General features: G+C 46.5%; 2 protein-coding genes across 7 annotated transcripts in view; both read left to right on the plus strand.

Annotated features, from left to right (window-relative positions):
* Positions 1-10,484, plus strand: part of TWSG1 (twisted gastrulation BMP signaling modulator 1) — a 79,507-nt gene extending 69,023 nt beyond the window's left edge. For 5 of the 6 annotated variants that reach the window (XM_033929493.1, XM_033929491.1, XM_033929492.1 and 2 more), the window contains exon 5: positions 10,020-10,484. In XM_033929493.1, the coding sequence (XP_033785384.1) occupies positions 10,020-10,201 (182 nt within the window). In that variant the 3' untranslated portion in view covers positions 10,202-10,484. Of the gene's footprint in view, positions 1-1,435; positions 1,978-10,019 lie in introns of those variants that run through there. The other variant, XM_033929497.1, reaches the window with a different exon arrangement.
* A 316-nt stretch (positions 10,485-10,800) lies between these two features.
* On the plus strand, positions 10,801-13,230 carry LOC117353709. The gene is made up of 2 exons (XM_033929933.1): positions 10,801-11,709; positions 11,742-13,230. Exons 1-2 carry the CDS (start codon positions 11,073-11,075, stop codon positions 12,737-12,739), a joined length of 1,635 nt encoding a protein of 544 aa, XP_033785824.1. The 5' UTR covers positions 10,801-11,072; the 3' UTR covers positions 12,740-13,230.
* The last annotated feature ends 1,644 nt before the right edge of the window (positions 13,231-14,874 follow it).

Consider the following 14,874-nt stretch of genomic DNA (forward strand, 5'->3'; position numbering starts at 1 on the left):
CTCGACACAACAGTGTTTTGCAGGTTTGCCTTTCTCAGGAGAAGTACTATCATTCAAATATAAAACACAGAAAATATAGGAATTTAAAAATAAAACATCCAAAATTAGTTGCTTTGAACTTGCTCCATTTATAACATACTTACTACAAAGAGTGAGCTGTTGCTTTGAAAAGTTGTAAAGCTGAATTAACTTATAAAAATCACACAAATTAAAGAAATAATAATAATAACTTTATTTTTCTATACCGCCATAATCAAATAACTTCTAAGCGGTTCACATTGAAAGAAGGCTGGACTGGACAATCAGCGAAATACAGAATGCATGAAGAGAAATGTTACATAAGAAATTGGGGGGGGGGGGGGTTACATGGAGAAAGAATACATGAGGGATTGGAAATACGCAAGAGGTTACATTCGGGTATGCAGCGGGGAAATAGCATAGTGAGAGAATAGTTTGTATATCCAAATTATATGAAGTATATTCATTCATTGACGTTCAGCCATGGCCTAGAAGGTATTATTGATTCCTGATGCAGGCTGACCAGCCGAAACATGGCCATGTCAAGTCCTTTTTTTCATACCTTCATCCTTTGACTTGGAATAAAGTTTGAGTTACATAATATTGTTATGGTTCTGTACCAGGTTAGACATGTTAAATAGAGTTATATATATACTACATAAAGTTATCAACTGTACAAGCAGTATAAAGATAATACATCCAAATATCACCTGATTATTAACACTGTCTTATTCGAAGTGGGTCTAGGACAGTTTATCATGGCCGTTTCAGCACAATGAACTGGTCACGATGAATCTGATTCTCCTCCCTGCCCTCCACAATTCAGTCTCACCAGTGCATTCCTCCCGGTTAGTGGTCCATGGGTACTTTGTATGTATGGACCTACATACAAGCTTATTTTCAAAGGGATACAGCCCATGTTTTGGTGTGTTGAGTTTTTTTCATCGAAAATCTGGGTTGGTGTATCTCATGTATTTTCCTTTCTCAACCTAATTCTCTTCATTTAAAATGGGTAAACAGCATGCAAACTTTATCTTACCTGCATAATATCTTATAAATAATGTAGAAAACCTGTATTCATTGTGTTACATTAAGAACAGACTTTTTTTTTAATTACTTTCAGATTACATGAGGGGAATAATCTTAAACTTTCCTATAGGTTCATCCTTCTCTCTCTAAATATAGTAAGCAATGAAGTTCTCTAGACTTCAGAGTTGCTGTTTTCATATTTAATAAGTTCTTAGGAAAAAGAAAATCTCTAGTTTGTTTCCTACACTAAGGTTTCTTATTTTGTAGTTCATCTGCAGAGTTCTCATGCCAGCAGCTGGCAAGATGAGATTGAAAGAATCTGTTGGCCTGAAAGCAAGAATTTGCTTAATTTTACTTAAAAGAGCCTTTTGTTTCTGTTTGGACTCAGATGGTGTGTCAGATATGCATCTTCAGCTGCCTGGAATCACAGTCTCTACCTGCAAATCTGTTGACTATACTGTCTGTTTCCTAACCATCTACCACAGGGACTTGTGAGCTATTTTTAAAATGACCAAGTCAGAATGATCTACCAACAATAAAATAAGAAGTAAAGATGCTACTTTTCAAGAAATTCCTGTGTACAACTTAATACAGCTAGCTCCTTCCCAATTCCCCAAAGCAACCTCATCTACTCTTTATCTCCTCTAGATATCTTCTTCTTGTAACACGTTTGTTTTTTTGGGGGTTTTTTTGTAATTCTTTTGTAATCCGCCTTGAACCGCAAGGCAATGGCGGAATATAAATCTCTAATGTAATTTAATCTTCACAGGTGGGTTGATATGGATGGGCTGTTAAACAATGTTAAACTACAGAGTTGCTGAGCATTGGGGTGTTTTTTTTGGGTGGGGGGTCATTAATGGCCTTCTGATTGAGTACCTTAGGGCAATCAAACTGAAGTCATGTTACCAATGTAGCATGGAAATTGGCTTGGAACAGAGGCACAGCCAGAATTGAAGTAGAGGCAAGGGTTGCATGAATTTTTGGGTAGCTCTGGTCAATAGATTTCAAAGGATAGATTTTAGTTTAACCACAGGGTACCACTGTCCAAAAGAAAAATGTATTGCTGTATTTCATTACCACTAGAAGGCCTTGCAGCCAGGGCTGGATTAACCACTATGCCAAGTAGACATGTGCCTAGGGCCCAAAATGGTTAGGGGGGGCCCACTGAAGGAGACCACTAAAAAAAAAAAAAAATTCAGACGGCGACAGCCCGGTCCCCCTCAGCAATCGGCAACACCGCCCCCCCCTTCGATCGGCGAAACAGGGCCGATGACTGCTTACTCCCGCCGCTGCCGAAGCCTATAAATAACTAACACACACCGCAGGGCTCTAACAGTGCGCGTGACGCTACCGGCTTCCCTCTTCCATCAACCAAATGGGAAGTTACGTCATTAGGGGGGAGGAAGGAAGCCGTCGGCAGCACGTGCACTGTTAGAGCCCTGCGGCGTGTGTTAAAGTTATTTACAGGCTTCGGCAGTGGCGGGAGAAAGCAGTCGCTGGCCCTGTTTTGCCAATTGAGGGGGGGGGGGGCGGGGGGCCCTGTTTCGCCGATCGAGGGGGGAGCCCCAATGTTGCTGATCGCTGCGGGGGGGGGGGAGACTTCGGCAGAGGCAGGAGAAAGCAGTAAATGAGTGGAAGTCACAGGCCTGGGGAGGGGAAGATGGAAGGGCAGTAGAAATACGTTATGTTGGACAAGGGCAGGAGGGGGTGCTAGATCATAGGGTGACAGGGGGGAGAGAACAACAGGAAAGAGAGTGGAAGCAATATTTGACCCTGAGGGGGAGGGAAGAGAGAGGTGGTGAGATGATTGATCATGGGAAGAGGGACAGAAGGGAATAGAGATGGGATAGTAAGATAGTGAAGGAAAAAGGACAGGGAGATGTCAGGAGAGGAGATGCTGGGCTACAAGAATGGAGGGAGGGGATATGCTGAAAATTGTGGGACCGACCAAGGGACAGGGGTGGCAAGGACATGAATGAGAGGAAGATAACCTCTAGCCCCTCACCGCTGATGCTTTCCCACATGCACTTGACGCTGATGGCACAAGTTCTTCCCACTTCCATCATCTGCCCTCTTCTCTCCCTCCTTCCACCACAGGCAATTCACTGAGGAGGGCAGGATAACTGATGGAATTGCCTGGGGTGGAGAGAGAGAGGGAGAAGGGGGCAGATGATGGAAGCAGGGAGAACTTGTGCCGTCAGCTTCAGGCGCATATGGGAAAGCAGCAGCAGTGGTGAGGAGGTGAGGGGCCCTCACCACTGCTGCTGCTTTCCCACATGCTGAATGGGGAGAAGAAGATAGAGTTAGTGAGATAGAGGAGGGATGAAGGAAAGGGGTGGCAAGCTGTGAGTAGACACAGTGAAAAGAGGGAAACTGAGGACTGAATAGTAAGAAAGAATTTAATTTAGACAGAGGCAGGAAATAGAGAAGGAAGAACAGAGAAGAAAAGGGGAGAGAAGAGAATTCCCAGAAACGGGGGAGACAGATATCAAATCTGAGTGGAGGAAATGAGAAGAGAGAGACACTAAAAACCACAGGGGGGAAGAGATGGAATGAGAGAGATGCCAGAGCATGGGGGGAACAGAGGGAAGATGATGGATGCTAGACCAAAGGGGGCGGGGGGGGGAGCAGAAGGAGAGATGGCAGAGGGAGGTAGAGATTTTCTAGAAATGGCAGACACTGGATAGAAGGAAGTGAATGACAAGAAGATGAGGAAAGCAGAAACCACATGACAGGTAGAAAAAAAGTCTATTTTATTGTATTGCTTTAGGACAGGGATGTCCAATGTCAGTCCTCGAGGGCCGCAATCCAGTCGGGTTTTCAGGATTTCCCCAATGAATATGCATGAGATCTATGTGCATGCACTGCTTTCAATGCATATTCATTGGGGAAATCCTGAAAATCCGACTGGACTGCGGCCCTCGAGGACCGACATTGGACACCCCTGCTTTAGGATAAAATAATATTTTAGCTGTGTTAATAAATGTTTAAAAATAGAAATGGTGATCCTTTTATTGGACTAATTTTAATATATTTTTGGCTAACTTTCAGAGACAAAATTCTCCTTCCTCAGGTCAGGACAGGTTACTGTAATAGCAGTATACTTTACTGACCTAAGGAAAGAGGGTTTGACCTCTGAAAGCTAATTAAAAAATATTAGTCCAATAAAATGGTATCTTTTCCATTTTTTTTTTATTTTTATTTGTTAATTTGTAAAGTGATTTCTCTTTTTTTTCAAATTTACATCTGCTATCTTTATATTTTGTTCCATATTGGGGGATATGCACCACTGTTTCTTCACCCCTAAACTGTACCGTTCCTTCAGTTTATAACACAAGGCAGCATGCTGAATGCTTTGCACTGCTCCGATGGTCACAGATCGTCAGAACAGAACTGAACATTCAGCCTGCCAGCCAGCGCTAAAAACCTCTTCCGTGCTTTTGTAAAAAGGGAGTAGGGAGTTTAGTTTGTGATTACTTATTCCATATTGGGTGAGGGTGGTTCTGTGTCCTGGGTGTATAAAAGACATGGTTTTCTGTTAGCGTTGACCAGCCTTGTTTGGCAAAATGCATCAGGCTTGGTTCCTGGGAGCACCTTGAATATACCTGATTTGAATCTCCTTATTGGCTGCCGCTCTTCTTTTGTTCCACGTTGGGTTCTTTGGACCGCTTGCCTTGTTGTTTTGTTATGGAGTGGAACATACTAGAGTAGTTACCCATATGTATGTATTTTTATACATACATATGGGTTACAGTTGGACGACAGAGTGAGGCAGTTGAGAGGTGTTGCAAACTTGGTTATTAATATAGACTTATGTTTCGGATAATATTACTGCTTTACAATGCATTTGAACACTTTTATATATGTATGGAAAGGATTTAGAGTTAAAGTCCTGGGCAAGTAGATGGGGTGGGAAGGGAAGGAAGGGGGGGTTTGTTCTGTGATGTTTCGGGGTTGCATAGAAGGAAAAACTGCACACTGGTATGCTAATCTTTGTTTGTTTTGAATTAAAAAAAGAAAAGAAAAGAAATAACAAGTGGAAATAAAGAAGTAAATAAGAAAACAGATAAATGGGGGTGGGGCAGGGACGGGCCAGGGGGCCCAGCGTACTTGGGTGCCTAGGGGCCCTCGAAGAATTAATCAGTAGTAAGTAATGCATTTCAGTTCTAAGTGTCCTATATATAACAATCATTAAAGCTATACAGCAGAGCTTCCCAAACTGAGGACCCTACATGGGGACATGACCTGGGTGGCCTCACCATAGGTGAATAATTTTGCATCTCAGGGGAGGCAGGGGTGTCGCACAACTTTAATTTGGCTATTATCAGGTCATAGCCGTACAAGATTGATAAACCCTGTTATATAGTATAATCTAGTCCTAGGTTTCACAATAGAATTTACAACAAAGTAAATAAAATACACATCTGGATCACTAAGTGCCAGATAAGCATGGCTGGAGGTAGAGGGTACATGTTGGAAAATGAATATGTGTGTGTGAGATCAGGAAGAGGAGAGCCAGGGAAGTTCGAAAGGAACAATTTTCTAACCACTAACCAGTTTTTTCAATGAATCACAGTTAAGGGAAGATTCCCCAAACCAAGAGACCTTTGAGAACTTTCGGGAACCATATCTCCCCTCCAGGTCTTTCTCTCTCTTCCCCCCCCCCCCCCCCCCTGCTTTCCCTGGTGCATTTAAAAAAAAATAAAATAACATGAATACTTAATACCTCTCAACACCTCTCTACCTGTGATCCTGTCCCAAATATTCTCCTCCTCTCCCTTCCCCCCCCCCAACCAGTCACATATTTGCTCTTTGTCCTTTTTCCTCCTTGGCTTACCAGTCCCTATGACACAATCACTGATATGGATGCTTTGGGACACTGTGGCCTTTAAGCTCCTGTGGTGCTGCTCGTTTTTTCCCATCATCATTTGAAGCACTTTAGCTTGATCTGACTGCCCTCTAGATTTGATGGGGGCAGAGTATGTATGCATGCTAATACACACTGTTCTAGCTGATATTTTATATACAGAGACTGCTATTTCTGTAATCCATTTTTGTTCTTCATTTATACCAGGGGTGTCAAAGTCCCTCCTCTAGGGTCACAATCCAGTTGGGTGTTCAGGATATCCCCAATGAATATGCATGAGATCTATTAGCATACAATGAAAGCAGTGCATGCAAATAGATCTCATGCATATTCATTGGGGAAATCCTGAAAACCCGACTGGATTGCGGCCCTCGAGGAGGGACTTTGACACCCCTGACCAATATGCACCCTGCTACTGCCTCCTTAAAGTGCTTTTCCATTTTACTAAGGCTGATATTTTTTAAATTGAGGACTTTGAATTCTCTACTTATGGCTCTTAAATTTAAATCGTACACTTGTTGATAATGGATTCCTAGGTTGGTCTCTCTCTAGCCATTAAAAAATGCTTTCTCCACTCATAAGTATCAGGTTCAGTTCACACCCTCTTTACTGAACTATATTACTGTTTCGCTGAGGAAAGCCTTTAGAAGGCATCCAGGTTCTGTGCGAATGCAAGTGATTCTATTGTTGGGATACTCCAATCCATATCTAGAAGTATAATAGGCCCCGCTCCCTTCAATCCCATGTTTTTATTCAGATCTCTCTAGGTATTCCACCTGAGTAGGTTGGTTCATAATCATAAGTGTGCTGGACAAACGCGCGCTGACAAATTGGAGCAGACAATTGAGCGCAAGACTTCGGTACGCCGCACAAAAACCTTATTTTAAAGGGCTCTGATGGATGGGTATGGGGGGGAACCCCCAGTTTACTAAATACTGTTCACGCTGCTGTTCGGTGTGATTTGGGGGGGTTGTTAATCCCAAAATTATATACAGGATGAGAAAGAACATATATTAATTTCAAAAAATATCCTTCTCAAATGTCATTTCAATTTTCTTAGTCCAAGTTATCCAGAGGTGTAAACTTAATTCCTTTTAGTTATTATCTAAGGGGCTGAGCCAGTGAGGTTAATTCCCTTTCTAGTGTGCTTTTGAAACATATACAACACACGGGGATCTGAGGCTCGGCCCCTTAGATAGTAACTAAAAGGAATTAAGTTTATGAGCTATTCATAGTGGATTTACACCTCTGGATAACTTGGACTAAGAAAATTGAAATGACATTTGAGAAAGGGTTGTTAACCCCCACATTATAGAGGAAACTTAACTTTTTCCCTACATGGCAGAGTGAGCAGTATTCAGTACCACCCCCCCCCCCCCCGTCAGAGCCCTTTAAAATAAAGATTTTGTGTGGTGCGCAGTCTTGGGCGCCGACAAATTAGAGCAGACAATTAAGCGCGTTTGTCTGGCATGCATTTGTCCCGTCACCGAGTAGATCTTCATACCATACTGGTGTTGGGGAAGCACCATCTTCCCTTCCCAAGCTGGCCTACAGCATCTTCTTCTTTCCCCATGTTTGTTTTATTAACATTTGATTTACCGCTTGAGCATATTACACATCTAAGCGGTTTTCAGTAAAATACAGATAAATTAGGAAAGAACATAACATAAAAATTGCCGCTTCTGGGTTAGACCAGTGGTCCGTCGTGCCCAGCAGTCCGCTCCTGCGGTGGCACTTAGGTCAAAGACCATTGCCCTAACAGACTAGCCTTGCCTGCATACGTTCTGGTTCAGCAGGAACTTGTCTAACTTTGTCTTGAATCCCTGGAGGGTGTTTTCCCCTATAACAGCCTCCTCTTTTCATTAGAGATAGGGAGTGCACATTCTGTGTTCTATATTATTGGCTAGTTTGTGGGGAAGGTTTTTTTGCTTTGATGTGAGATTTGAGAAATGTGCTGTGTTTATAGCCACTTATGATATATATATATATAGGTAGATAGATAGATCATAAGTGGCTATACACATAGCACATTTCTCAAATCACACATCAAAGCAAAAAAAAACTTCCCCACAAACTAGCCAATAATATAGAACACAGAATGTGCACTCCCTAAAAAGTTAACAAACTAAAACAAATCATACCAAACCGAAAAATAAAAAGCAAAGCAAACAATACAAAACAAAATTTGACTTTAGTTCGAGTCACTGTCCAAAAGAAATCCACTTTAGATCACCCCAGCTTCAGTGCAGCTCCCTCAGCTAGCATCATCCCAGCATGGCAAGCCATAAATCTCTCTCCTCATGGATTCAGACCAACACACAGGTCCTGAGCTGGAACAAGCAAACACCAGAAGCAACAAAAATGAGAATAAAGAAAGAAAACCAGGAGGCAATAAAATTAAATAGAACTCAACCCCCCCCCAAAAAAAACAAAAAAAAAAAACCCTGACTAAAAAGAAAAAAGTAGAATAAGGTCTGCTGCAATTAAATTGCCATGACTGGAATACAGCTATATCAGGATACAATCTTGAAGGAAAGAGATGGCACAAAAGGGGGAGTAGTAGCACTTACAAATTAAAAAGAAAAATTAAAAGAATCTGCTAGTGAGATCTTTCAACAATGACTCTTGTGTACTGTGAATGTCAACCTGCAACTCTTGACAGATATGAATATTAAATTTGCACATTTTTTTTCTTTCAAATTATCTACTCACTAGTGTTTAAGCCCGTTACATTAACGGGTGCTAGAGTAGATGTCTGTCTGTCTTTTTTTTTTCTTTGTCTCTCTCCTTGGACGCTGCCTGTCTGTCATTTTTTCTGTCTGTGTCTCTCCCTATGTCCTTAGTGCCCTCAGTGCCTCCTGCCTATGTCCTTAGTGCCCCTTCCTATGTCCTTAGTGCCCCTAGTGCCTCCTTCCCATGTCCTTAGTGCCCCTTCCTATGTCCTTAGTGCCCCTAGTGCCTCCTTCCCATGTCCTTAGTACCCCTTCCTACGTCCTTAGTGCCCCCAGTTCCTCCTTCCTGTGTCCATAATGCCCCAGTGCCTCCTTCCCATGTCCTTAGTGCCCCCAGTGCCTCCTTCCCGTGTCCATAATGCCCCCAGTGCCTCCTTCCCGTGTCCATAATGCCCCCAGTGCCTCCTTCCCGTGTCCATAATGCCCCCAGTGCCTCCTTCCCGTGTCCATAATGCCCCCAGTGCCTCCTTCCCGTGTCCCCATCATTATCTTCCAGACTTTGTCCCATCCCCACCCCCCTGATGGCTGCCTGCCTCCCATCCCCCTGAGCAGCATGTTTCCATTTAACCCCCCCCCCCCCCGATGCCAGCCTGCCTGCCTCACATCCCCCTGAGCAGCGTTTCCATTTAACGCCCCCCCCCAATGCCAGCCTGTCTGCCTCACATCCCCCTGAGCAGCATGTTTCCATTTAACGCCCCCACCCCTGATGCCAGCCTGCCTCCCATCCCCCTGAGCAGCATTCCATCTAACTCCCCCCCCATGCCAGCCTGCCTGCCTCACATCCCCCTGAGCAGCATGTTTCCATTTAACTCCCCACCCCCAATGCCAGCCTGCCTCCCATCCCCCTGAGCAGCATGTTTCCATTTAACTCCCCCCCCCCGGCGCCGACCCTCCCACCACCAGACGGCCGACAAACCTTCCAGCTCCAACAGCATCTGAGGCACAGTAAACACAGTGCTTCGCGGCCTTCTACTGCCCTAATTTCTTCTGCCGTGTCTCTGATGATGTCATCAGGGACGTGGCAGAGGCAGTCAGGCCAGTAGAAGGACGCGAAGCAGCGTGTTTACTGTGTCTCGGATGCTGCTGGAGCCGGGAGGTTTGTGTTTGTCTCGCGGTAGGAGGTTCGGCTGGGAGGGTCAACGGGGGTTTCGGGAGTGCCGGGTAGGGTCGGTGCTGGGGGGGGGTCGCGGTGTGTTACCTGCCGCCGGTCGTTAGAATAGAACCCTAAGCGCGCATGCGTACTCTTACCTGCCATGGACATACAGATCAGGGATCAGGGAACACGCAGGTAAGAGTGCGCATGCGCGCTTATCGTTTTATTATAGTAGATACTTTTAACCCATTAAAAAGTGTTTTCTTTCTTTTCTCTTCAGAGCACATGTGTACTGTGGTCTATTTTGATGACTGCATGTCGATCCATCAGTGCAAAGTTTCTTGCGAGTCCATGGGAGCCTCAAAGTATCGATGGTTTCACAATGCATGCTGCGAGTGTATTGGACCAGAGTGCATCGACTATGGAAGCAAAACTGTAAAATGCACGAACTGTATGTTTTGAAGCAGTCCAGAACTCTTTATTGCTGGTGATGGACTGTACCAAAAGTCTAGATCTTTTTTTTTTAAGTTATAAAAAAAAATGGAAAAGGATTATTTAGAAGTCTTTGGTAAATATCTAGGAATTGGTTGTGTCCTGATGTTGACCGTTTAGAAAAATGTACAGAGTGAGTGTATTTTATGATATTTACTGTTTGCAATTGCTTTTTTTTTTTTCCTCCAGAATTTGTAATTTCTTTTTTAAGAGTATGTACATGAGCAAATGTAGATAAAAGATTTTTATCACATTCCGTATATTTGGGGAAAATTACGTAGTAAATTGAGTTTTTAATGTATCCATTTATTTTAGGAAGCCAGTTACAGTAGTGATCCCGTGATAACACTGTTTTATGTTGTCGGTAAATATTTTTATCCCAGGACAAGCAGGCAGGTATTCTCACTAGTGGGTGATGTCATCCGACAGAGCCCCAATACGGACGTCTCACAAGCATATTTTGCTTGAAGAAACTCAGAAGTTTCGAGATGCCCGCACCGCGCATGTGCCAGTGCCTTCCCGCCCGATGGTCCGGGCGTGTCTCCTCAGTTCTTTTCTTTCCGCGGAGCTGAGAAGTTTTACTTCAATTCTGCGCTGACTGAATTCCCGTTATTTTGCTTTCTATTGCCGCGGTTTTGAGTTTGTTTTACTCTTTATCGTGTGTTTTATTTCTTTGGTTTCTTTTAAAAAAAAAAAAAAAAATTTTCTTCCAGCGATTCGATCGGGTCGGCCGCATGGCTCAGGCCCCGCTCCTTCGATCTTGCGGCGGAGCTTTTTCGGCCTATGTCCCGGCCAATTACCGGTTTTAAAAAGTGTAGCAAGTGCCAGCGCGATTTCGCTGATGGACCCGCATCGACGCTGCCTGCAGTGTCTTGGTCCGGAACATTTCCCGAAATCGTGCCAGCCTTGTTCCACTCTCACAGCGCGGGCGTTTAAGCGTCGCTGTTTTTTGTGGGAGTCGATGTTCAAGATGGAAGCTGCGAAGGAACCTTCAGCTTCGACTTCGGCTGGCGCTTCGCCTGCATCTACGAAGCCCTCCACCACTCCTGCTACACTGGGTCTGCTGAAGCCGGCTTTGTTAGTCCCAGTTTCAACCCCGCCTTTGGCGCCGGTGCCTTCCTCCGTCTCCTCAGACCAGGTACCGCCTCCTCCCATTCCACCCGTGGTTCTCAAAGTGCCGAAGGCTTCCAAGCAAAAGCACTTGACCACGAAGGAGCGCGAAGACCGTGCAGGAGGCCCCCCTTTTGGTGCGGATCCCTCCTTGTCGGCTTCGTTGCGGTCCCTTTTGGAGGCTCAGTTTGTCGAGCTCATGACAACCATGAGACCCAAGCTGATTGCAACGATCCAGGGTGACCTCCCGGTTCCGATTCCGGGGGGCGGACCGCCCCCTCCTCCTCCTCCTCGCCGGTCGCTCTCGCTGCTTGGCGAGGAGGAGCGGCGATTGGCGGCCGGTCCGCCTCCTTTAGTGACATGCCCCCTTTAGAGCCCATAACGCCTCCGGACGAAGAGGTGTGGAATCCCTCTTCGGGTAATCGAAGCCCTGGGCACCACAAATCACAGGAAGAGTTCTTCCGCACTCCTTACCAAGCCTGGACTGCATCTCGAGAGGGGTCGAATCTTCCGCCTCTGCGCTGTACGGCCTCGAGTCCCATCTACTCGTTAGAGGCGTCTGGGGACCATTCTAAGCATCGTCACTCTAGATCCCCCTCCAGACACCGAGAGGGGCATCGGTCCAGACATTCCTCACGGCACTCCTCGCGCCACTCTACAGTATCACCGCAGAAAAAGCTGCCGCGAATGGGATATTCTTCGTCGGACATGTCTCCTCCGCAGGGGCCGGAGTTCGAGGAGCCGTGTGTCTCTTATTCACCCTGTCGATCCCAGGTCTCTGTGGATCCCGAGGCCTCGACTTCGTCAAGTCCTTCTCGTAGGCCTGTGCTGGCAGATCAATTGTCTTTCTCCTCTTTCCTCAGGCAGATGGCGGATGACCTGGACATTACCCTGGACTCCGGTTCTCGGTACTCCAAGGAATACCTCGACACCATGCATTTGCCTAATCCTCCTGCGGAGTCTCTTCGTCTGCCTCTGCACAAACTTCTCGACCAAACGTTCATGAGATGTTTTGAAACACCATTCTCTATTCCTGCGGTCCCTGGCAAGTTGGATGCCCGGTACCGCACGGTTCATCACAAGGGGTTTGAGGGCGCTCAACTCTCTCACCAATCCCTGCTGGTCGAATCCTCCCTCAAGCGGTTTCATCCGTCCCAGGTGTACGCCTCAGTGCCTCCGGGTCGCGAGGGCAGGACAATGGATAAGTTTGGGAGGAGAATATACCAGAACTCGATGATGGCTTCCAGAGTTCTCAATTATACTTTTCATTTTGCAACTTATTTGGAGTTCTTCCTGCCTGTGCTTCGGAAGTTCACACCTTACATTGAGTCTCAGGCTCGCTTCGAATTCGAGGAAGTAGTTGCCTCGCTGTCCCAGCTGCGTCTCCAGTTGATGTAATCCTCTTACGATGCATTCGAGCTTTTGGCACGGGCTGCCGCCTGTTCCGTGGCTATGCGTCGATTGACATGGCTTCGAACCATTGACATGGACCCGAATCTCCAGGACAGACTTGCCAACGTTCCTTGTGCAGGGGCGGATTTGTTTGATGAGTCCATCGAGACCGTGACGAAGAAACTGTCTGACCATGAAAAATCTTTTCAGTCCATTCTTCGGCCCAAGCCTAAGCCTCAACAGTCTCGACCTGCTAGACCGCCCTTGATCTATCAGCGGCGTTATACTCCGAGGCAAGCTCCGGCTGCGAGACAACCAGCGAAGAGACAGCCTCCTCAGAAGGCTCAACAAAAACTTCAGCCTTCTACTGTCCCCGAGACTCCTCAGCCTTTTTGACTCTCTCTTAGGGAGCATAACAAACCTCGTTCTGCCTCCTCCTGTTTTTCCCATTGGGGGTCGCCTACATCATTTTTATCATCGCTGGGAGGCTATCACCACCGACCTCTGGGTCCTTACCATCGTCAGAGAGGGATACTCTCTCCAATTCCATCGGGTCCCTCCGGACCACCCTCCAAGAGAGTATCCTTCAAACTTGACCCAGACCGCCCTTCTTCTTCAGGAAGCTCAGGCTTTGCTCTGGCACCGGGTCGTCGAGCCGGTCCCTGTGGACCAACACAACCGAGGGTTTTACTCCCGGTACTTCCTTGTTCCAAAGAAGACGGGCGACCTGTGGCCTATTCTGGACCTCAGGGTCCTCAACAAATTTCTGGTCAAGGAGAGATTTCGCATGCTGACCCTTGCTTCTCTCTACCCCCTCCTCGAGCAGAACGACTGGTTATGCTCTTTGGATCTCAAGGAGGCCTACACTCACATTCCCATTCATCCGGCCTCTCGCAAGTTCCTCAGATTTTGGGTGGGACATCTACATCTGCAGTACCGAGTGCTTCCGTTCGGCCTTTCCTCGTCTCCCAGAGTCTTCACGAAGTGTCTGGTGGTAGTGGCCGCTGCACTCCGGAACAGGGGTCTTCAGGTATTTCCCTACCTCGACGACTGGCTCATCAAGGCCCCCTCGGCTCCAGAGGTCATCTCGGCGACCCTGACCATTATTTGCTTCCTACAGAGTTTGGGCTTCGAGATCAACTTTCCCAAATCTTATCTACAGCCTACCCAGTCTCTCCCCTTCATCGGGGCGGTCCTGGATACCATTCGACTCAGAGCATTCCTTCCTCCTCAGCGCCTGGATGCTCGTCTTCATCTCTGCCAGTCGGTGTCTTCTCGCCAGTCCATCTCAGCGAGACACATGATGGTTCTCCTGGGCCACATGGCCTCTACAGTTCATGTGACGCCTTTTGCCAGACTACATCTCAGGATTCCTCAGTGGACCCTGGCTTCTCAATGGACTCAGGTGTCAGACCCGTTGACTCGACACATCATAGTCACTCCTCTTCAGCAGTCTCTGCTTTGGTGGATGACCTCTTCGAATCTATCCAGAGGTTTGCTCTTTCACACTCCTCCCCACCCCCCACCAGAAGGTGCTCACAACCGATTCCTCGACCTATGCGTGGGGAGCTCATCTGGATGGTCTTTGCACTCAGGGATTCTGGAACAGTGCAGACCGACTCCATCAAATCAATCTTCTGGAGCTCAGAGCCATCTTCAATGCTCTTCAAGCTTTTCAACATCTGCTTCACGACATGGTGGTCCTCATTCGCACAGACAATCAGGTCGCCATGTATTATGCCAACAAGCAGGGGAGCACGGGCTCGGCCTCCCTCTGCCAGGAAGCTCTCAGAGTCTGGGATTGGGCGGTTTGCCACAATGCCTTCCTCAAAGCTGTCTACATTCAGGGGAAGGACAATGTCTTGGCAGACAACTTAAGTCGTCTCCTCCAGCCTCACGAATGGTCACTCCATTCCAGCCCCCTTCATCAGATCTTTGCACAGTGGGGGACGCCTCAGATAGACCTCTTTGCTGCTCCCCACAACTTCAAACTGCCTCAGTTTTGCTCCAGGATCTACACTCCTCATCGTCTCGAGGCAGATGCCTTTTTGCTGGATTGGGGAAATCGCTTTCTGTACGCGTTTCCCCCTTTTCCTCTCATTCAAAAGACTCTGGTCAAGCTGAAGTCCGACCATGCCACC

This window comes from Geotrypetes seraphini, chromosome 2 (genome assembly GCF_902459505.1).
Source record: "Geotrypetes seraphini chromosome 2, aGeoSer1.1, whole genome shotgun sequence".
Classification (NCBI taxonomy): Eukaryota; Metazoa; Chordata; class Amphibia; order Gymnophiona; family Dermophiidae; genus Geotrypetes; species Geotrypetes seraphini.